Source organism: Bombina bombina, chromosome 3 (assembly GCF_027579735.1).
Source record: "Bombina bombina isolate aBomBom1 chromosome 3, aBomBom1.pri, whole genome shotgun sequence".
Lineage (NCBI taxonomy): Eukaryota > Metazoa > Chordata > Amphibia > Anura > Bombinatoridae > Bombina > Bombina bombina.
In genome coordinates this window covers 244,170,848-244,195,427 of record NC_069501.1, presented here as the reverse complement: position 1 = coordinate 244,195,427, position 24,580 = coordinate 244,170,848, and the positions used below count along the sequence as shown (strand labels likewise).

General features: G+C 39.3%; 1 protein-coding gene across 2 annotated transcripts in view; it reads left to right on the top strand.

The window, feature by feature from the left end:
- WDR81 (WD repeat domain 81) overlaps positions 1-24,580 on the top strand; it is a 143,441-nt gene that overhangs the window by 34,736 nt on the left and 84,125 nt on the right. For both annotated transcript variants that reach the window (XM_053706227.1, XM_053706225.1), the window contains one exon: positions 17,671-17,843. In XM_053706227.1, coding sequence (XP_053562202.1) covers positions 17,671-17,843 — 173 coding nt within the window. The remainder of the gene's footprint in view (positions 1-17,670; positions 17,844-24,580) is intronic.

Sequence of the window (24,580 nt, the reverse complement as noted above, 5' to 3'; positions counted from 1 at the left end):
CCGTTGGTGGCTGTCCCTGGACAACCTGTCACAAGGGATGACCTTCCGCAGACCAGAGTGGGTCATTGTCACGACCGACGCCAGTCTGATGGGCTGGGGCGCGGTCTGGGGATCCCTGAAAGCTCAGGGTCTTTGGTCTCGGGAAGAATCTCTTCTACCGATAAATATTCTGGAACTGAGAGCGATATTCAATGCTCTCAAGGCTTGGCCTCAGCTAGCAAAGGCCAAGTTCATACGGTTTCAATCAGACAACATGACGACTGTTGCATACATCAACCATCAGGGGGGAACAAGGAGTTCCCTGGCGATGGAAGAAGTGACCAAAATCATTCAATGGGCGGAGACTCACTCCTGCCACCTGTCTGCAATCCACATCCCAGGAGTGGAAAATTGGGAAGCGGATTTTCTGAGTCGTCAGACATTACATCCGGGGGAGTGGGAACTCCATCCGGAAATCTTTGCCCAAATTACTCAACTGTGGGGCATTCCAGATATGGATCTGATGGCCTCTCGGCAGAACTTCAAGGTTCCTTGCTACGGGTCCAGATCCAGGGATCCCAAGGCGACTCTAGTAGATGCACTAGTAGCTCCTTGGACCTTCAAACTAGCTTATGTATTCCCGCCGTTTCCTCTCATCCCCAGGCTGGTAGCCAGGATCAATCAGGAGAGGGCGTCGGTGATCTTGATAGCTCCTGCGTGGCCACGCAGGACTTGGTATGCAGATCTGGTGAATATGTCATCGGCTCCACCATGGAAGCTACCTTTGAGACGAGACCTTCTTGTTCAAGGTCCGTTCGAACATCCGAATCTGGTCTCACTCCAGCTGACTGCTTGGAGATTGAACGCTTGATCTTATCAAAACGAGGGTTCTCAGATTCTGTTATTGATACTCTTGTTCAGGCCAGAAAGCCTGTAACTAGAAAAATTTACCACAAAATATGGAAAAAATATATCTGTTGGTGTGAATCTAAAGGATTCCCTTGGGACAAGGTAAAGATTCCTAAGATTCTATCCTTTCTTCAAGAAGGATTGGAGAAAGGATTATCTGCAAGTTCCTTGAAGGGACAGATTTCTGCCTTGTCTGTGTTACTTCACAAAAAACTGGCAGCTGTGCCAGATGTTCAAGCCTTTGTTCAGGCTCTGGTTAGAATCAAGCCTGTTTACAAACCTTTGACTCCTCCTTGGAGTCTCAACTTAGTTCTTTCAGTTCTTCAGGGGGTTCCGTTTGAACCCTTACATTCCGTTGATATTAAGTTATTATCTTGGAAAGTTTTGTTTTTGGTTGCAATTTCTTCTGCTAGAAGAGTTTCAGAATTATCTGCTCTGCAGTGTTCTCCTCCTTATCTGGTGTTCCATGCAGATAAGGTGGTTTTACGTACTAAACCTGGTTTTCTTCCAAAAGTTGTTTCTAACAAAAACATTAACCAGGAGATAGTCGTGCCTTCTTTGTGTCCGAATCCAGTTTCAAAGAAGGAACGTTTGTTGCACAATTTGGATGTTGTTCGCGCTCTAAAATTCTATTTAGATGCTACAAAGGATTTTAGACAAACATCTTCCTTGTTTGTTGTTTATTCTGGTAAAAGGAGAGGTCAAAAAGCAACTTCTACCTCTCTCTCTTTTTGGATTAAAAGCATCATCAGATTGGCTTATGAGACTGCCGGACGGCAGCCTCCTGAAAGAATCACAGCTCATTCCACTAGGGCTGTGGCTTCCACATGGGCCTTCAAGAACGAGGCTTCTGTTGATCAGATATGTAGGGCAGCGACTTGGTCTTCACTGCACACTTTTACCAAATTTTACAAGTTTGATACTTTTGCTTCTTCTGAGGCTATTTTTGGGAGAAAGGTTTTGCAAGCCGTGGTGCCTTCCATTTAGGTGACCTGATTTGCTCCCTCCCTTCATCCGTGTCCTAAAGCTTTGGTATTGGTTCCCACAAGTAAGGATGACGCCGTGGACCGGACACACCTATGTTGGAGAAAACAGAATTTATGTTTACCTGATAAATTACTTTCTCCAACGGTGTGTCCGGTCCACGGCCCGCCCTGGTTTTTAATCAGGTCTGATAATTTATTTTCTTTAACTACAGTCACCACGGTATCATATGGTTTCTCCTATGCAAATATTCCTCCTTTACGTCGGTCGAATGACTGGGGTAGGCGGAGCCTAGGAGAGATCATGTGACCAGCTTTGCTGGGCTCTTTGCCATTTCCTGTTGGGGAAGAGAATATCCCACAAGTAAGGATGACGCCGTGGACCGGACACACCGTTGGAGAAAGTAATTTATCAGGTAAACATAAATTCTGTTTTTTACATGTTCTTTGCTTTTTTTGCAAGTTATAGGGCCATAAATACAAGTAGCACTTTGCTATTTCCAAACCACTTTTTTTCAAAATTAGCGCTAGTTACATTGGGACACTGATATCTTTCAGGAATCCCTGAATATCCCTTGACATGTATATATTTTTTTTTTTTTTTTTAGAAGACATCCCAAAGCATTGATCTAGGCCCATTTTGGTATATCTCACCGCCAAATGCGATCAAATAAAAAAAATCATTCACTTTTTCACAAATATTTTCACAAACTTTAGGTTTCTCACTGAAATTATGTACAAATAACTTGTGCAATTATGGCATAAATGGTTGTAAATGCTTCTCTAGGATCCCCTTTGTTCAGAAATAGCAGACATATATGGCTTTAGCGTTGCTTTTTGATAATTAGAAGGTCGCTAAATGCCACTGTGCACCACACGTGTATTATGCCCAGCAGTGAAGGGGTTAATTAGGGAGCATGTAGGGAGCTTGTAGGGTTAATTTTAGCTTTAGTGTAGTGCGGTAGACAACCCCAAGTATTGATCTAGGCCCATTTTGGTATATTTCATGCCACCATTTCACCGCCAAATGCGATCAAATAGAAAAAAAATGCTAAATTTTTCACAATTTTAGGTTTCTCACTGAAATTATTTACAAACAGCTTGTGCAATTATGGCACAAATGGTTGTAGATGCTTCTCTAGGATCACCTTTGTTCAGAAATAGCAGACATATATGGCTTTGGCGTTGCTTATTGGTAATTAGAAGGCCGCTAAATGCTGCTGCGCATCACACGTGTATTATGCTAGTAGTGAAAGGGTTAATTAGGTAGCTTATAGGGAGCTTGCAGGGATAATTTTAGCTTTAGTGTAGAGATCAGCCTTCCACCTGACACATCACACCCCCTGATCCCTCCCAAACAGCTCTCTTCCCTCCCCCACCCTACAATTATCCCGCCATCTTAAGTAATGACAGAAAGTCTGCCAGTACTAAAAGAAGTTGTTTTTGTTTTGTTTTAAAAAAAATAAAAATAATTCTGCTGTGTAAGATCCCCCTTAGCCCCAACCTCCTTGATCCCCCCCCAAATGGCTCTCTAACCCCCCCGCCGCCTTATTGTGCACCATATTGGGTACTGGCAGCTGTCTGCCAGTACCCAGTTTGGAATCAAATGTTTGTTTTCTCCTACATTGGTGTATCCGGTCCACGGCTTTATCCTTACTTGTGGGATATTCTCAATCCCTACAGGAAGTGGCAAAGAGAGCACACAGCAGAGCTGTCCATATAGCTCCCCTCAGGCTCAGCCCCCCCAGTCATTCTCTTTGCCGCTCTAACTAGTAGCATCTCCACAGGGGGTGGTAAAGAGTATGTGGTGTTAGTTGTAGTTTTTTATTTCTTCTATCAAGAGTTTGTTATTTTAAAATAGTGCCGGCTTGTACTATTTACTCTGCAGCAGAAAGTGATGAAGATTTCTGCTAAGAGGAATATGATTTTAGCACCAGTAACTCATTTTTCTAACAAGACCATGTAATGCTAGAAGACTGTCAGAAAATCCCTCTGGGATAGGTAAGCCATTTTTCTTAGACTCTGTATAAAATGATGGCTTATATTAAGGGCTCTATGCTGGTTGACACTATTGTGGGCTTAATCGATTGCTTTTTAGCATGTTTTTGCTATAAATAAGGTGTTTTTTCAAACTTTAAAACACTTTTGTGGTTTAATTTGCGCCTGGCACTTATTTGGACACCTAATCTAGTCAGAAAGGCCCCTCCACTCTGGAAGGAAGAGGAAGGAGGCCTCATTTTCGCGCCTCAATTGCGCAGTTGTTTTGCCTAGGCAGTTCATGCAGCTTCACGTGGGGAGTCCAGAGGCTTCAGGAAAGGCTCCATAGAGGCTTATTTCCTATTAAAATAATCCCTAAGGAAGGTAAAGGCCACAGTGGAAAGCTGTGGCAAAGTACTGTAGTGTGTTAACCGGTTAATAACTGTTATTAGCTCCGGTTTGGGCATTAAGGGGTTAATTGGTCTGAAAATTTGTGTGCAATCTTTTCAAAGCATTAAGACACTGTGGTGAAATGTTCATTAAAATCGGATGTTTATTTGATGGTTTTTTGATGTTTCAGTAATAAAGTGTGCACTTTTATTATTTAAAGAGACAGTAACGTTTTTGTCAAAAATAATTTTTATTGCATTGAAGTTCTGTTTAAGTCTGTCAAACATGTCTGAATCTTCAGATAGCCTATGTTCTGTATGTTCAAAGTCCAAGGTGGTTCCCCCATTAAATTTATGTGTGAAGTGTGCCATAGCTTCCAAGCAGCTTAAAGGGACAGTATACACTCATTTTCATATAACTGCATGTAATAGACACTACTATAAAGAATAAGATGCACAGATACTGATATAAAAATCCAGTATAAAACTGTTTAAAAACTTACTTAGAAGCTGTCAGTTTGGCTCTGTTGAAAAGGTAGCTGGAAAGCCCACTGCAAGTGGCAAATAAGACACTCCCCCCTCCCCCTTCTTTTACATATGAAAAGACCCTTTACACGAACAGGAGCAAGCTGGAGAAGGTAGCTGACAGTATTCACATAAAACTTTAGGGCTTGGTTAGGAGTCTGAAAATCAGAGCAATGTTATTTAAAAATAAGCAAAACTATACATTTATTAAAAAAAAAAACTTTATGGGCTATATAAATAGATCATCTACAAAACATTTATGCAAAGAAAAAATGAGTGTATAATGTCCCTTTAAGGACCATACAATCACACTTAAAGATATAGCCCAAGATGATTCTTTAGCTGAAGGTAGTGAAGATAGCTCACTATCCTCTCCTTCTGTGTCAACACCAGCTATGCCCGCGCAAGCGATGCCCAGTACATCTAGCGCTCCAATTACGATTACTATGCAACAGTTAGCGGCAGTAATGGATAATTCTCTCTCAGCATTTTTATCCAAACTGCCAGCTTTTCCTAGGAAGCGTGATTGCTCTGTTTTAAACACAGAAAATGAGCAAGCAGACGCAGAGGATAATTTATCTGTAGTGCCCTCACATCAATCTGACTTGGCGGTGAGGGAGGGCCTGTCTGAGGGAGAAATTTCTGACACAGGTAAAGTTTCTCAGCAGGCAGAGCCTGATACCATAGCATTTAAATTTAAGCTAGAACACCTCCGCGCCCTGCTTAAGGAGGTCCTAGCTACCCTTGATGATTGTGATCCTTTAGTGATCCCAGAAAAACTGTGTAAAATGGACAAATTCTTAGAGGTCTCAGTACACACCGATGCATTTCCGATACCTAAGAGGGTGGCGGATATCGTGACTAAGGAGTGGGAGAAACCAGGTGTACCTTTTGTTCCCCCTCCTATATTTAAAAAAATGTTCCCCATTGTTGACCCCAGAAGGGACACGTGGCAGACGGTCCCTAAGGTAGAGGGGGCAGTTCCAACGCTAGCTAAGCGCACGACTATACCAATAGAAGATAGTTGCGCTTTCAAAGATCCTATGGATAAAAAATTAGAAGGTTTACTTAAGAAAATTTTTGTTCAACAAGGTTTTCTTCTTCAACCAATTTCTTGCATTATTCCTGTAACCACTGCAGCTGCTTTTTGGTTTGAGGAATTAGAAAACTCGCTCCAGAAGGAGACTCCTTATGATGAAGTCATGGATAGAATTCACGCCCTGAAGTTGGCTAATTCTTTCATTACAGATGCCGCTTTTCAACTAGCTAAATTAGCGGCGAAAAATTCTGGTTTCGCAATAGTGGCGCGTAGAGCGCTTTGGCTAAAATCGTGGTCGGCGGATGTGTCGTCCAAAACAAAATTGCTTAATATTCCTTTCAAGGGTAAGACCCTATTCGGGCCAGAGTTGAAAGAAATTATTTCAGATATCACTGGGGGAAAGGGTCATGCCCTCCCACAGGATAGACCTTTCAAAGCTAAAAAATAAGTCTAATTTTCGTTCCTTTTGCAATTTCAGGAACGGACCGGCTTCTACCTCTACAGCCACTAGGCAAGAGGGTAACGCACCCCAGCCCAAACCAGCATGGAAACCATTGCAAGGCTGGAACAAGGGTAAACAGGCCAAAAAGCCTGCTGCTGCTACCAAGACAGCATGAAGGGGTAGCCCCTGATCCGGGACCGGATCTAGTAGGGGGCAGACTTTCTCTCTTTGCTCAGGCCTGGGCAAGAGATGTTCCGGACCCTTGGGCACTAGAAATTGTCTCTCAGGGGTATCTTCTAGAATTCAAGGACCTTCCTCCAAGGGGAAGGTTTCACATGTCTCTCTTATCTTTAGACCAGATAAAGAGACAGGCATTCTTACATTGCGTAGAAGACCTTTTTAAAAATGGGAGTGATACACCCAGTTCCAACAGCAGAACAAGGACTGGGATTTTACTCAAACCTGTTTGTAGTTCCCAAAAAGGAAGGAACTTTCAGGCCAATTCTGGATTTAAAGATCCTAAACAAATTCCTCAGAGTTCCATCATTCAAAATGGAAACCATTTGGACAATTTTACCAATGATCCAGGAGGGTCAATATATGACTACCGTGGACTTAAAGGATGCGTACCTGCATATTCCTATCCACAAAGATCACCATCAGTTCCTGAGGTTCGCCTTTCTGGACAAGCATTACCAGTTTGTGGCTCTTCCCTTCGGATTGGCCACTGCTCCCAGAATTTTCACAAAGGTGCTAGGGTCCCTTCTAGCGGTGCTAAGGCCAAGGGGCATTGCAGTAGCACCTTACCTAGACAACATTTTAATACAAGCGTCGTCCTTTCACAAAGCAAAGGCTCATACAGACATTGTTCTAGCCTTTCTAAGGCCTCACGTGTGGAAGGTGAACATAGAAAAAAGTTCTCTGTCCCCGTTCACAAGGGTTCCCTTCCTGGGAACAATAATAGACTCAGTGGAAATGAAGATCTTTCTGACAGAGGTCAGGAAGTTAAAACTTCTGAACACTTGTCGAGTTCTTCAATCCATTCCTCAACCCTCCATAGCTCAGTGCATGGAGGTAATAGGACTCATGGTTGCGGCAATGGACGTAGTTCCATTTGCTCGAATTCATTTAAGACCATTGCAACTGTGCATGCTCAAACAGTGGAATGGGGATTATGCAGATTTGTCTCCCCAAATTCAAATGGACCAGAAAACCAGAGACTCACTCCTCTGGTGGTTGTCTCTGGATCATCTGTCTCAGGGAATGAGTTTCCGCAGACCGGAGTGGATCATTGTCACAACCGACGCCAGCCTCCTAGGCTGGGGCGCGGTCTGGGAGTCCCTGAAGGCTCAGGGTCTATGGTCTCAGGAAGAATCTCTTCTCCCGATAAACATTTTGGAATTGAGAGCGATATTCAATGCGCTCCAGGCATGGCCTCAACTAGCGGAGGCCAAATTCATCAGATTTCAGTCGGACAACATGACGACTGTAGCGTACATCAATCATCAGGGAGGAACAAAGAGTTCCCTGGCGATGAGGGAGGTAACCAAGATCATCAAATGGGCGGAGGATCACTCCTGCCATCTATCAGCAATTCACATCCCAGGAGTGGACAACTGGGAAGCGGATTATCTGAGTCGTCAGACTTTCCATCCGGGGAAGTGGCAACTTCACCCGGAGGTTTTTGCCCAGTTAACTCAACTATGGGGCATTCCAGATCTGGATCTGATGGCGTCACGTCAGAACTCCAAAGTTCCACGTTACGGGTCCAGGTCCAGGGATCCCAAGGCGACATTGGTAGATGCCTTAGTAGCGCCTTGGTCATTCAATCTAGCTTATGTCTTTCCACCGTTTCCCCTTCTCCCCCGGCTAGTAGCCAGGATCAAACAGGAGAAGGCTTTGGTAATTCTGATAGCTCCTGCATGGCCACGCAGGACTTGGTATGCAGACCTGGTGAATATGTCATCGGTTCCACCATGGAAGCTACCTTTGAGGCAGGACCTTCTAATTCAAGGTCCATTCGAACATCCAAACCTAGTTTCTCTGCAACTGACTGCTTGGAGATTGAACGCTTGATTCTAGCTAAGCGTGGGTTTTCGGAATCAGTTATAGATACCCTGATCCAGGCTAGAATGCCTGTCACCAGGAAAATTTACCATAAGATATGGCGGAAATATCTTTGTTGGTGCGAATCCAAGGGTTACTCATGGAGTAAGATTAGGATTCCAAGGATTCTATTGTTTCTCCAAGAATGATTGGAGAAAGGTTTGTCAGCTAGTTCCTTAAAAGGACAGATATCTGCTCTGTCTGTTTTGTTACACAGGCGTCTGGCAGCAATGCCAGATGTTCAGGCGTTTGTACAGGCTTTAGTCAGAATCAAGCCTGTCTATAGACCTGCGGCTCCTCCATGGAGTCTAAATTTAGTTCTTTCAGTTCTTCAATGGGTTCCGTTTGAACCTCTACATTCCATAGATATCAAGTTACTATCTTGGAAAGTTTTGTTTTTGGTAGATATTTCTTCTGCTAGAAGAGTTTCTGAATTGTCTGCTTTGCAGTTTAATTCACCTTATCTGGTGTTCCATGCAGATAAGGTCGTTTTACGTACCAAAGCTGGTTTTCTTCCAAAAGTGGTTTCCAATAAAAATATTAACCAGGAAATAGTTTTTCCATCTCTGTGTCCTAATCCAGTTTCTAACAAGGAACGTCTGTTGCACAATCTTGATGTGGTTCGTGCTTTAAAGTTCTATCTAAAAGCAACTAAAGACTTTAGACAAACATCGTCCTTGTTTGTCGTCTATTCTGGCAAGAGGAGAGGTCAAAAGGCGACTGCGACCTCTCTGTCTTTCTGGCTGAAAAGCATCATCCGGTTGGCTTATGAGACTGCTGGAAGGCAGCCCCCTGAACGAATTACAGCTCACTCTACTAGAGCTGTGGCTTCCACATGGGCTTTCAAGAATGAAGCTTCTGTTGAACAGATCTGTAAGGCAGCGACTTGGTCTTCACTTCATACATTTGCCAAATTTTACAAATTCAATACTTTTGCTTCTTGGGAGGCTATTTTTGGGAGAAAGGTTTTACAAGCAGTGGTGCCTTCCGTTTAGGTTACCTGACTTGTTCCCTCCCTTCATCCGTGTCCTAAAGCTTTGGTATTGGTTCCCACAAGTAAGGATGAAGCCGTGGACCGGATACACCAATGTAGGAGAAAACAGAATTTATGTTTACCTGATAAATTTCTTTCTCCTACGGTGTATCCGGTCCACGGCCCACCCTGGCTTTTTAGTCAGGTTTAAATTAATTTTTTTAAACTACAGTCACCACTGCACCTATGGTTCTCCTTTTTCTCCTAACCGTCGGTCGAATGACTGGAGGGGCGGAGCCTGAGGGGAGCTATATGGACAGCTCTGCTGTGTGCTCTCTTTGCCACTTCCTGTAGGGATTGAGAATATCCCACAAGTAAGGATGAAGCCGTGGACCGGATACACCATAGGAGAAAGAAATTTATCAGGTAAACATAAATTCTGTTTTTTTATTTATTTTTTAAGTTTTTCTGTAGTGTAGCTGCCCCCCCTCAACACCCAACCCCCACCCTCTCCCAGATTGTTAATATTTTTTATTCCCACCCTCTCTCCCACGGAGTCCCAAGGTAGCAAAAGATGATAGTCTCACCACCAAGTTTATCAAATGTATTGCTTTATTGAGCCAAATTCAAAAAATCAGCAACGTTTCGGACACAAGTCCTTAATCATGCATAACAAACAGACACTAATTCACTTCTTATATACCCAAATAAGTCCCACCTTCAAAGCTAATTGCAACACCTGTATAAACCAGGTATACCTCTGTTTACCAAATGCTGCCACCTAGTGGTCATACAAAAAATCACACCTATAAATATTTTAAACTAGCAATGAATTAATACATAGTCTAAAGATATCTGTGTATAGTGCAGGCACATATGTAATACATATTATTTCCATTTCAATGTGCCTCTTCCACTTCAATGTTTTGGCCAGTTTCACACGTGCACACGCGCTCACATGCACGCGCACCCACACGCGCTCCCACCCACCAACGTTCATAGCCATCAATAGCCGATGCAGAGAGGGCCACAGACTTCTTAAAACAGTTATTGCAGGATGCCTCTATATCGAGGCATCACTGCAATAACATGAAAGCTGCTTGAAGCGATCAGGATCGCTTCCACTGCTTTCAAAGTCCAACGACGTACAGGGTACATCCTTGGTTGTTAAGGACATTTTTTTGGAGGACGTACCCTGCACGTCATTGGTCATTAAGGGGTTAAAATTGCATGCTCTATCTGATTCACAATAGATAAAATTTGGGTTGAGTGTCCCTTTAATCAAACCACAATAAGTGGCTATTGAAACCCTATATAGTCCATCCTATATTAGCTAGAGGAAAAAGCCTATTTCTTTGATAAGGTGGTGAGAGTCCACAATCCATTTACTCCTGGGGATTCAGCTCTTGGCCACTAGGAGGAGGCAAAGATTCCTAAAACGTCTAAAAGCACTTCTCCCCTCCCACCTCACTGGTATGCCTGTCTAATATTTAGCTCCCAGAAGGAAGCTGAAGAATTGAGGGGCTTTAGATTATTCCTTGAGAGGGGTCCTCAAACGGATTTGAATCCCCTTTTTCCCCTCTGGGAGCAGTTATTGAGAGACACAGGTGAGATTGGAGTATTGGGAAGTGACAGAATGACTCCCTGTGTAGGAGTCAGTCACAAGTCAACTATAGATGTCACGTGGACTGGTCCCTTAGCCTCCTCCTGTTGGGTTATCGGTATACGCCACAAATTAGATCCTCTGCTGTAATGTGCTCAGCACTGGACGGGCTATCTACTGGAAGCAGTAATTTCTGCAGTTGGTAAGTACAGTGGAGTGTGTGCTTGTCAGTTAAGTCATATCACATTGGCACTCACATAGCCCACAGGCTATTAGCAGGTACATTTGACATGCTACATCATCGTTAGGTACTTCATTTATAGCAGACATTACAATATTCACACTAGACTTCACTATGTTTATTGTCTGTAATTTAAAGACTTTTATGGGGCATTATAGAGCTTTCATTGAATACACATTGTTTTTTGAGGGGATTTAATATAATTTTATGTATTGCACAGTTTTTTTACTAGAGCGCTAGTTGTGAAACATAGTAAATGAAAAAAGACTGAAGTCCATCTAGTTCAACCTATACAAATCAAAACCATTCCAAACCATTTTTAAATATATCTAAGATATTGGCATTCACTACCTCCTTTGGTAGTGAGTTCCACAATTTTATTGCTCTTACAGTGAAAAACGTTTCCATTGCAGGAGATTAAATCTCCTTTCCTCCAGCCTTAAATTGTGTCTTCTTGTCACAAACAAATTTTTTTGGAATAAACAGAGCTTATGCCATCTCTGTATATGGGCCTTGGATATATTTATATAAAGTAATCATTTCACCTCTTAAGCGCCTTTTTCAGACAGAAAACAGACCAAGTTTGACTAGCCCCTCATCATAGCTTAAATTCTCCATTCCCCTTATTAGCTTTGTGGCCCTTCTCTGAACTTTTTCTAAGTCTGGAATGTCTTTTTTTGAGATTGGTCCCCAGAACTGAACTCCATACTCAAGGTAAGGTCTTACTAGGGATTTATATAGTGACAGAATTATGCTTTCTTCCCTTGCATCTACGCCTCTTTTAATACATGCTAGTATCTTATTAGTCTTAGAAGCAGCTGCCCTGCATTGTGCACTTATCTTTAGCTTGTTATCTATTACTACTCCTCTGTTTGCTCCGTCTGCGCTCTTTCTTTTTTGTTTAGCATGCTCCCTGTTAATCAACGACACTACTCATAGTATTATGCATTTAGTTTTGTGAGCTACATAGCGCGCGTTGTCCTCTTACGCAGCATTAATTCTGATCCTTGCTACCGAGACGCACTCCTGTATCAGGTTAGTGTGCCTCATACTGTTTATTTTTTATTTTTTTGGAAGGCATTAAAGGGACACTGAACCCAAATTTTTTCTTTTGTGATTCAGATAGAGCATACAATTGTAAGCAACTTTCTAATTGACTCCTATTATCAAATTGTCTTCATTCTCTTTGTATCTTTATTTGAAATGCAAGAATGTAAGTTTAGATGCCTGCCCATTTTTAGTGAACAAACTGGGTTTTTCTTGCTGATTGGTGGATAAATTCACCCACCAATAAACAAGTGTTTGCCATGGTTCTGAACCAAAAAAATAGCTTAGATGCCTTCTTTTACAAATAATGAAAGCAAGAGAACGAAGAAAAATTGATAATAGGTGTAAATTAGAAAGTTGCTTAAAATTGCATGCTCTATCTAAATCACAAAAGAAAAAATGTGGGTTCAGTGTCCCTTTAAATCTTCCCCACCATGGCGGCAGTTAATTCTTTTTCTTGCTGTGTTATCAGGAGTTCTACTCTCGGATAGCTCTCCTGGCATACTCTTGCTGCAGTAGTCTTACTATATCCATTGTCTATCTTGAGGTGGTAAGATTGCCTAAGATCCAGATTTATTATTCAAAACTATTGTATTGTTTTAGTGTGTATTCTAATAATATGATTTTTATAACTTTTTCTTGTATTGCTCTACCCTTGTTTTTGGACTTTACTGTCTTAAGTCTCTAACTAAATTATATATATTTTTTCTCCTTATCAAGTATAAAATTGTTGTTTTTATATGTGGTAATTTACTGTCTGTTCTTCAATAGTAAGAATGGAGCATACTGAAACTGTCCCCATTATTTAAAATTCACATCCTTTAGAGGGTAGATCTTTTTATTGCTATGTAATTCATGTATGGATCACCTTATGCATTCTAATCAGTCAAATGCTGCTCTTGCCTCTAAAGGAATCTGTCCTCCCTCTGTACTGTACAAGGGAGGTCTTCAGATTTTGCTCCAGAATTTAAAGGTTTTGTGTGCTCTCTGTCTGAGATGTTGACGGCAATGTCTCCACCAAGTAAGAGCAAATGAGTCTCTGACAACCTACAGCTGATGTACCTAGCCATTCTGAATCTCATCAGATCAGATAAACATTTACTTTCAGACTCTAACACCTCAGATCCATCTTCTGATGGTGAAGTGCTTTCTGATGATCAGTTGCTGATCAAGATACAGAATCCTCCTCTTTTATGTTCAAGCTGAATATCTTCAAACTCTTAAAGGAGGTTTTATGTACCTTTTGGAAGAAAAATCCATTAAACAATTATTTTGATTTTTAAACCACCTGTTTAGACACTAGAGTTTTTTTTCCTGTTCCAGGTGTGGTGTGATAACTGAAATTATTACCAGAGAATGGTATAAGCTTGGTTTTCTTTCTTTTTCCAACAGCTAGCGTGGGGCTTTGGGAAACTATTTCAAAGGTTTATGGCGCTATTCCACCTTGGCAAAATGCATTTTTGTGGATAGTACTTCCTTTATGGACAGAAAATTAGAGTTGTTGCACAGAAAGGTGTTTCTTTATGCAGGTTATGTGTTTTAAACCATCTTCAGTATTGTTTGTGTGGCAACAGCTTTGACTCTGGTGTGATCATTTTTCTGATCAGTGATGCTATTATTGTCATTTATTAGAATCAATGTAAAAAATATGGCGTTATAATTTTTGACAAAAAGAGCTTTGTGGCTCAAGTCACGGTCAGCTGACAGGGTTTCAAAGTCTAAACTATTATCTCTTCCTTTTCAATGAAAGATTTTGTTTGGGCCTAGTCTAGATGCTATATATAATCTATACCGTGACAGGAGGCAATGGAGTCTTTCTCCCTAAGGACAAGAAGTCTAAAAGAAAGAGAAGAGCTTTTAATTGTTTGTTCCTTTAGTCATTCAAGGAACCAAAATGTCTCTTCCTCTTCACATAAACAAGGTTCTTCCAGATCTTCCTAGACATCTTTCCCCAACTGGGACAAAGCTAAACAGTCAAAGCATTCTTCCTATATTAAGGCCATATGAAGATGCAGATCCTCTTCTGAAAGGGGGCATATTACACCTTTTTTCAGAAGGCCTGGTCTCAACCTATACAAAATCCTTGGGTGTTAAACACAGTTTTCTAAAGGGTACATATCAAGGCCTCACAGAGGAAGGTTTCTTCTGTCCCATAGGACCCTGTGAAGAGTGTTCATGATCTAAAAGTCATGGGAGTAATAGTTCCGATATCCAAAAAAGGTCAGGGTTTTTACTACAACCTTTTCATAGTTCCCAATAAAGAGGAAACTTTCAGGTTTATTCTGTATTTTAATATTCTAAAAAAATTACTCAGGGTTCCTACTTTCAAAATGGAATCAATCTGAACTATTCTTCCCCTTGTTCAAAAAGGGCATTATATGTCCACCATAGCTTTGAAAGATGCTTACCTTCTTATACCTATCCACAAAGATCATTATCAGTTTCTACGATTTGTCTATCAATATATTTTCAGTTTATTGGTCTTACATTAGGTTTGGCTACTGCTTCCAGAATTTTTACAAAGGTTCTAAGAACTCTCTTCTGTATTAAGAGCTCAGGGCATTTTGGTGGCTTCATACCTGGATGATATTTTGGTACAGGTTTCATCTTTACCTTAGTATCTCATACCAAGCTTTTGTTGTTTCTTCTCAATAATGGTTTGAGAATCAACATTCCAAAGAGTGCTCCTCAATCCAGAGTTTCCTTTTTAGGAGTCATTATAGACTTGATTAAGAATGAGTCTTACCTTGTCAGATTTAGGGAGATCAAAGTTTCAGACAACATGTGTGAGACTTCAGTCTCTTCCCAATCCTACTGTAGCTTTACGCATGGAAGTATTAGGTCTGATGATCGCTGTATCAGATGCCATTCCTTTTACATGATTTCTTATGGGCCTCTTCAATATGCATGCTACGTAAATGGTGCCAGGACTACATCCTACTTTCTCAAAGGATCCTTTTGGATCCCATAGCTAGGAATTATGTGTCCTGGTGGATAGAGAACCAATCCATTTTTATGGAAGCATCTTGTGTTTCCACTTGCTTATATTTCCTCCAATGGTTATGCTGCTAAGGGTATTAGATCAAATCAAACGAGCAATCATTAGTAATCTTGATTGCTCCAGCTTGGTCACGCAGAACTTGGTTCGCAGATCTGGTTCAAATGTCCAGTTGTCCTCAGTGGCCTCTTCCACTAAGCTACAACCTTCTATCTCTATGTCTCTTATCTTCAAGCTCTCGAGTCTCTCAACTTGAAGGCTTGGAGATTGAACGTCTAAGTTCAAGGCAGAGAAGTTTTTCGGATGACATAGTTAAAACCTTAATTCAGGCCAGAAAACCTGTTATGAGGAAAATATAGCATAACATTTGTACAGTTTTTCTTACCTAATATGAGGAAAAATGGCTTACTTTAAGAATTCTTCAATTTTTACAAGAGGGCTTCGATAAGGATTTATCTGCTAGCTTTTTAAAGGGTCAGACTGTCTTTCTTCAGAGTTATGCTCTAATTTTAGACAGGATTAGACTAGTAATTTAAACTAATCTCATGGAACCTTAATTTGGTTCTTAGAGTTTTTGCACATCTGGCCCTTTGAACCTATGCATTGTTTGGGCATTCAGCAGCTATCTTGGAAAGTATTGTATTGGCAATATCATCTGTCAGATGAGTTTCTGAATTGTCTGTTCTTTTTTGCATCCTTATCTGATTTTTCACACAAAGATAAAACTGTTTTGAGGACAAAAGTTGTGTCTTCTGATTATATCAATAGAGGAATTATTGTTCCTTCTCTTTGTCCTGATCCTCAAAATTCTAAAGAAAGGCTTCTACATCATTTTAAATGTAGTTTAAGCTTTAAAAATAATCTTTTTCCTGCAGTCTACAAAGGATTTTAGACAATGTTCTAATTTTTTTCATTCACGTTTTTTTGGGTCCTTGAAGGCCACAACCATTACTTTAGCTTCTTGGTTAAAACGTTTAATTCTCAAAGCTTACTTGAAGATAGGATAGTCTCCCCCAAAATGCAGTAAAGCCCATTCTACCCGATCATTTTCAACTTCCTGGGAATTAAAAATGAAGCTTCTGTTGAACAAAATTTGCAAGGCAGCAGCATGGTCCTCCTTACATACATACTTTTACTAAATTCTACCACTTTGATGTTTTTTGCTTCTTGTGGGAATTAGATGCCTGCCTTTCAAAAAATATAATGGACTTTCACCACCTTATGAAAGAAAACAAAATTTATGCTTACCTGCTTAATTTATTTTTTTTTGCTTCTTCTCCTTGCTTGGCTATACGTTTGTAACAACGGATTAATTCTGGTAAGATAGGTAATAGGTTGTTGAACCACAACTGCTGAGATATAAGAGGTTTATATGTAGCAAGGATTGAACCTGATAGTAACAATGAATACTGTAGGGATGTATAATGATTACACAGGTTTAATCACAGCAATTGCTGGCAGGTAATACAAGAGCAAGGAAGTTTCTATAGCTGTAAAAGGCAACTGGGGAGGTACAAGCAGCAAGAAAACCCTTGTCTATATACCAGTGTAATGTAACACAGCGTGATGTGTGAGACAGGCAGCATAATAGAATTCAATGTAAATCAAGATAAGGTAAGTTTCTAGCTGGCAGGATAAGTATATACAATCAGCTTAAGAATCAACAGGTACCTGGTACTGAATACTTTGAAAGCGCTTAGACAGAGCGGTTAGAGAGGTAAATCCTTGATGGCAGTTCAGAGCGGCAGCGCTAGCCGAAGTTGGCGTGTGACGTCACCGCAAGCGGAAGCTATAGGAGGAGATCAGCTGTCCTGTACAGCTGGTTATTGCAGGAGCGAAGTTAGCTGCAGCAGAGTGGAAATCTGCTGAAGGCAGAGGATAAGCTTGTTAGGAGCAATAGGATCCCCTGTTAGGGCAAGCTGAAACACATTTAGGAAATGTGAAACAATATCAAGCAAGGTAATGATGTGGGAGGAGGCTTATATAGCTGAGACAAATTGGTAAAATGATTTAAAGGTACATGAATGGCAATCAGAATAACACATAAAGGCAAAGTTAAACATATCATGACAACGTTAGACTTGCACACCGGTGACGTGGGAGGGACCAATTCCTTTTAGAAATTTTGGGAATCTTCGTCTCCTCCTAGTGGCCAGGAGTTGAATCCCCAGTAGTAATAGTTAATGGACTCTCATTACAATGAAAGAAATGAATTGATCAAGCGTCCATTTTAATTTTTTACTCATCCTCTGCGTATTTTACTAATCCAGGATTATTGTAAATTCCCAGCCCTGTGTGTGTGTGTGTGTATATACTAATTTGTGTTGCAAGTAAGGGGAAGAGCTTGACTTCAGTGGCATCCAGCAGGAGTCACATGGGGACCATAGCATGCACTATATTTTCAAGCCCTAATCAATGTAGTGTATCACCTCCTTTTTTTTTTTTTTTCTTTTAATCAGGTCAACAGAGACAACAGTTTCTACCTATGGAAGAGACCAGCCTGTTAAATGTTAAGAAACCCGTTTTTGGGGACCACTTGTCAAAGCCAGTGTTGGACTGCTTGATGCACATGGCCCACCTTTATGGGGAACCGTTCCTGACCTATCAGTATCTACCGTACATCAGCTATCTGGTTAGTAACAGTGTTTGACACTGCAATCTGGCTGCTTAGTGTTTTACAAGGACACAGATCAAATAAGTAATTTGAATGCAGTATGTTTAGCAGGCACATATTATTATTATTATTATTATTATTATTATTATTGCATCAGCACTATATTATTGTTTTACAATTATAAGCACAGTAGTAGCATTGGTCCTCTTGAAACTATATTATGTATGTTTATTGGTAATCTGTAGTTTTATGTATGTAATATATAGTGAACACCTTTCTTATAAAAACTGATAAGAAAATCTGATTAATAAAAGATGGTTTAAAGTGTGTATAAATACCAATGTTTTGGTGGAGATTAATATAGGCAGCCAAACCACTATTTCTAGCCAGGAGTTCTGCTTTGCTGGTTTGGTTGATTGTTTTAAATGAAAGGGCTGCATAAAGCTATACTGTACAGTGCATACTTAGTATTCAGGTACTAGTGGGGTAAGCTGCCTTCTCCATTCAAGAAGCAGTTACAAACATTTCCAGAAAACTTCAAAGTATCTTGCTCTCCTATAAAAACCCTTCTGCTTTTCTTTCTGCCTTGCAATTTTTGGACAGATTAATACAACTCTCTCCTATGGCTGTCACCTAGAATTAGCAGGCATTTTGAGTCTACTTTGTGTAAGCTATTCAGTTTGTTTGCTCTATGCTCATCCCTATAGTCGGTGTTTGTGCCTTTTGCAGGCAGTGCGTGGCTTGATTTAGCAAGATGGTTTTAGTGTTTATTTTGTTAGAATTATTTTATTGCTCTTGTCCCAAATGATGCCATGATGAGGTTTAGACTCTTAGAGTGTTTATTCCTTTTCTTCATTGAGTACAGTGTAGAAATGATTTTTTTTTTTTATCCAACTCTGGATAAAACAAGTTTGTGAAGGTTCCTCTTTCTTAAACAGAAACGGAAAACTATTAATCTGTCACTCTAGCTCTGCAAACAGGTTGTTTTATTTCTGCCTTACATCTTTTAATGCTTACTGTGTGATACTAAATGACAAAACTTAGTGTAAATACGGTGCACCCATAAGGATATTGTCTCAATAGCTGAATTAATCAAAAAGTAACTTTTTCTCAGCCTCTGTTACCTCCAAAGAAATCAGGAGGAAAAAGTGAAGTGTCCTAGGGAATATTTGCTGAGAACAAACCGTAAACTACGCACACTTATGGGAGCTGGGACTTGGCTCTCAGTGATAACAGGAATAGGTATTAAGCCTTACGGCTGTAAATAACACTGCAGAACTTTTATATGTAATATATTCAAAGATTTTATTAAAATTAACTATTAAAGCAGATTAAACAGTCACTGGGGTACATGTAATGGCATATAATTCTGAGGAAATAGACGGGAGTTCCCAGTAAATGTACTCAATCTGCGTGCAATCCATTTCTGTGTTTTGTATGTCTCCGTGTGGTTGGTTGAAGGCATGAATTTTGTGGCTGTAGGTTAGTGACCTAGGGAGAAAGTGACCTTGACGTGGTCCTGGGCCCATCACCATTTGGCAAATGCTGTAACTAACTCTTATATTTTGCTTTTAATCTAGCTGTGTGCTTACAAGAATTCCAGACTTTCATTGTGTTAAAACAACCCCATGTATACAGCAAAATAAGGATATACAGCAAAATAGGAATACAGGTAGCCCTCAGTTTACGCCTGGGTTAGGTTCCAGGAGGAATAGTTGTAAATCGAAACCGTTGTAAATTGAAACCCCGTTTATAATGTAAGTCAATGGGAAGTGAGGGGGTTAGGTTCCAGGCTCCTCTCAAAATTGTCATAAGTAACACCTAATACATTATTTTTAAAGCTTTGAAATGAAGACTTTAAATGCTAAACAGCATTATAAACCAAATAATATAGATTGTATCATCATCAAACTAAGTTTAATGAACAAAAACATTTGCTAAACATCACCTAATAAAATAATTACACAACAGACTGCATCATCATCAAACTAAGTTTAATAAACAAAAACTTTTTTTACTTGCATTTTTCTGCAATCTGTTCTCTTCATTGTTAGCATGTTAGATAATATTGGGTCTGCACCTACTCTATGCATTTCAATCTGCAGTGATTAATAAGCAATTAGGCACCCTCATCTCAAGCAGCTGGACAGGAAGATAATAGGGAAGTGCCTGCTAAATTTTGCTCGATAGATCTGGTCTGATCTGTGTACACAGATCAATTTAAGGCTGTTAATTTGCATAACTTTGCTGCAAAACAAGCGGACAGCTCCACTTACTGACTATTTTAATTAGTGCACTTTGCTTTCCAAAGCTTTTCAATAGCAGTCACATGCCTGAAAAAAAGGTTGTTATTCTGAAACGGCGCAAATTGAACCGGCGTAAACCGAGGGCCACCTGTATATATAATATCCCTTTTAGTAAATAAGGTCCATATTGCAAATGGAATCTGTACTTAATCATGGATAGTAGCCCCTTCCATCCACCTCACAGGGAATAAAGAGACAGTTAGCACCACACAAGCTTGAGTGCAAATCCCATAGAGAAAATTACAAAACAAAAATTATGAACTTAACACAAAGTTCAATACCAAAAAAAAGGTGAACGCATTTATAATAATGTGTACACTTAAAAATTGTGAAAATCAAAACAAACCAATGTGCATATAGCAAAATTAGTCTATACAGAAATATAGTAATGTATAAGATATCCTATTTAGTAAATATGGTCCATATTGTAGATGGAATCTGTACTTGAATTGATGATTGATAGTAGCTGCTTCCATCCACCTCACAGGAAAGAAAGAGACATAGAATAGTTAAATCTGTTTAGTTTTTAGGGATAAGCCACATGAATTAGTACTCACACTTTTAAGAACTATGACTCGGCTCTTAGTTAACAGGCTGGTAGGTAATAAGCCCCCCCCCCATCACAAGGTAGAATATATAGCATAAGTTTACTAGTCACATCAAGTTTCAGCGACCAGCCATTTAAAGGGCAAACCAGCTTAAATCAATCCAAAACGGTAAAACCAAAACCACCTTAAAAGTGATATTAGTTGAAAGCGAACTGAAAACCATTGTATTCAGTATGTTACTAGTTGATAATGATTGTAACATTTATCTTATCTACAATAAAAAACTTTAAAAAAAAAGTGATATTAGTGTCTATATTTAGTCCTCCAAACATCTAACGTACCCCACAGCCACCAACTTAAGCCCCAAAAATCTGCCTAGTACAGTTTTTTTTTTTTATTTATTTAAAAAAACAAAACCAAAGCACTACACACTGTATGATTGGGGCACATTTAAAAAATTAACCAGAGGTTAATTTTTTGAGTGCTAATTGCTACCATAAGCTCACGGTAGCAATAGCCAGCCATTTTTAATGGCAGGTTATTTATCGCACGCCTGAAAACTGCCGAATTTGCCAGTTTGCGGGCGTGATAAAGTAGAGCGCTTGTAAGCTAGGCCTAAATGGAATATTTTATATATTCCTATTTTGCTGTACAGCCTTATTTTGCTGTATACACTTGGGTTTGTTTTGAGTTTCATATTTTTTAAATTTACACTTATTATTATTATTATTATTATTATTAATAATAATAATAAGCGTTCACCTTGTTTTTGGTGTTAAATTTTCATTGTGTTTATCATTTTTGTTTTGTGATTTTTCCCTATTGACTTCCTGAGTCCCTGAAAATAAACTTCAAATTAGAATTGGAAGACCAGTAGTTCATTTTTTTTATATATAAAATATATTATGATAAATATGGAACATGTCTTGCCTATTCTTTCTTTTATGGCATTATTGTAGCTGGTTATTTCAGCATGTGTCCTTATTTCTCCTCATTTCCCATGTGCTGATTCAAAGAACAGCATGGATTGCGGAGCCTGCAAGGAGTCAGGAAATGGAATATTCCTGTCTCCAAGTTTTCCCTACGTGGCCACTTTATTACAAATGTATCCTGTACTGAAATGTAATTTTTCTTTTTTTATTTGTGAGAAATGTTTCATTTTCCGGTGCTTATTCCTGTGTTCTACATTTTGTATGTTTCCTTATGGAAAGGCATAGTATTTCTGTCCTTCCAGACCACAGCATTTAATCATCTAGGGGTACGCATTAGTGCGATAAAAATCTCCTAATGCTATAGAGCAGTTTATTTTTGCACTTGTTTGTTCCTTTAAAGATGTAGGGAGGTAGAAACCATAAAATAAGTATTATAAAAATGTAAGAATACCAAAAAAAAGGAAATAAATTCTAAACATCAGATCAGTACAGCCAAAGTGAAAAATGACACACTGTAATCTTAACGCATGGCGCCTAACCATGGATCCTAGATTTTTATTTATTTATTCATTCATTCATTTATTAATTTGTTTGATTTATTTTTAGATTATTCTGCATATATTATTGCATCACAGGAAAACCTTAGTCTGGGAGCTGTCTGTAGTTCTGAGTAAGGAACATAAAAATAAACCGCTCTCCATCTAACGTTGTGAAGTGCTCTTACGTTTTATTTTGCTGCCCCTTTTAGACATGACTAATTCATTTACATGTATTAGCCTAACATGAGGCAGACAAAAAAAACTAAACTTTATTTATGTATCTTTATTTTCATTAATTTTATTTATTTGTACCAAAAATTGGTGGCATTATGTACCACCACTGCATATAATAAAGTATGGCAGTGTTCTCCAATAAACATTTTGCTAGCCGGGTTGCATTATAAAGTAGCCGGGTGGTGGCAGTGTAATACTTTGTAACATAATATTTTCTGCTCCCCAAGATACAAATTACTTGCATCATTTTGCATAAATTCATTTCATGATAACCTGTGCAATATGCATTGAAAAATGTTAATGTTTGCTAATTTTAGCATAGTATTGGCTTAAATTTTAGCCGGGTGGTGCCCCCATTACGTCCTAGGTAGAACACTGAATGGTAATCTCCAAAATAAAAAAAATCAACAATCACAAGATTAACGGTTAATGTTATTACTATCCTTTTAAAATGGTTACATTTTTTTGCCGTCTTTTTGTATTAGCCATTTTAATTTCTGTTTGTTTGAATCTCCCAATAATACGACCTCTGTTTTTCAGACATTTTTATGCTTTTTGAATCTAGTAAGATAAATTAAGGTTTCATTAACTTTCTAACTAAGAAGCAGGGTATGTTTTGTGATAGGCCAACTAGGCTTGTGCCTAGAGCTGCAAAATTTAGAACAGCTGCATATTTTGACGGGTACTGGTGGGACTTTATGCCCTCACACCTGTTTTATTTATATATTTTATTGTAAATCGGTTATCCCCTGCAAGACCCCTCTATTTGTTCTCCGCTTCTGTTTGTGAGAAATATGAGGTGAATATGAGCTTAAGTTGTTGGGGATAGGGGCTTCAGGGGGCACCAAATCTCCCAGTGCAACACATAAACTAAATACACAATTCTAAGTAGTGGAAAACTACTACTGCTCTATTGGTGAATTGGGATGTGCCTATTTTTTTTTTTTTTGTTCAGTCTAAAAATGCACGTGACAGAGAAAATTAATAAATGTTGTTTAAATGCTATATGGTAGAAACCTTCAAGTAAATTGATAGGCTTATTAACCCCTTAATGACCGGACCATTTTTCAATTTTCTTACCCTTAATGACAATGGCTATTTTTACATTTCTGCAGTGTTTGTGTTTAGCTGTAATTTTCCTCTTACTCATTTACTGTACCCACACAGTATAACATATGAGGAAAAAATGGAAAAAACACACTTTTTCTAACTATGACCCCCAAAATCTGTTACACATCTACAACCACCAAAAAACACCCATTCTAAATAGTTTCTAAATTTTGTCCCGAGTTTAGAAATACCCAATGTTTACATCTTTGCTTTTTTTGCAAGTTATAGGGCAAAAGTAGCACTTTGCTATTTCCAAACCATTTTTTTTTTCAAAATTAGCGCTAGTTACATTGGAACACTGATATCTTTCAGGAATCCCTGAATATCTCTTGACATGTATATATTTTTTTTTTAGAAGACATCCCAAAGCATTGATCTAGGCCCATTTTGGTATATTTCATGCCACCATTTCACCGCCAAATGCGATCAAATAAAAAAATTTGATGACTTTTTCACAAACTTTAGGTTTCTCACTGAAATTATTTACAAACAACTTATGCAATTATGACATAAATGGTTGTAAATACTTCTCTGGGATCCCCTTTGTTCTGAAATAGCAGACATATATGGCTTTGGCGTTGCTTTTTGGTAATTAGAAGGCCGCTAAATGCCGCTGCACACCACATGTGTATTATGCCCAGCAGTGAAGAGGTTAATTAGGGAGCTTGTAGGGAGCTCTATGGTTTAATTTTAGCTTTAGTGTAGTGTAGTAGACAACCCAAATTATTGATCTAGGCCCATTTTGGTATATTTCATGCCACCATTTCACCGCCAAATACGATCAAATAAAAAAGAAAACTTAAATTTTTCACAATTTTAGGTTTCTCACTGAAATTATTTACAAATAGCTTGTGCAATTATGGCACAAATGGTTGTAAATGCTTCTCTGGGATCCCCTTTGTTCAGAAATAGCAGACATATATGGCTTTGGCGTTGCTTTTTGGTAATAATAAGGCCGTTAAATGCTGCTGCGCACCACACTTGTAATATGCCCAGCAGTTAAGGGGTTAATTAGGTAGCTTGTAGGGTTAATTTTTAGCTTCAGTGTAGAGATCAGCCTCCCACCTGACACACCCCCCCCCCCTG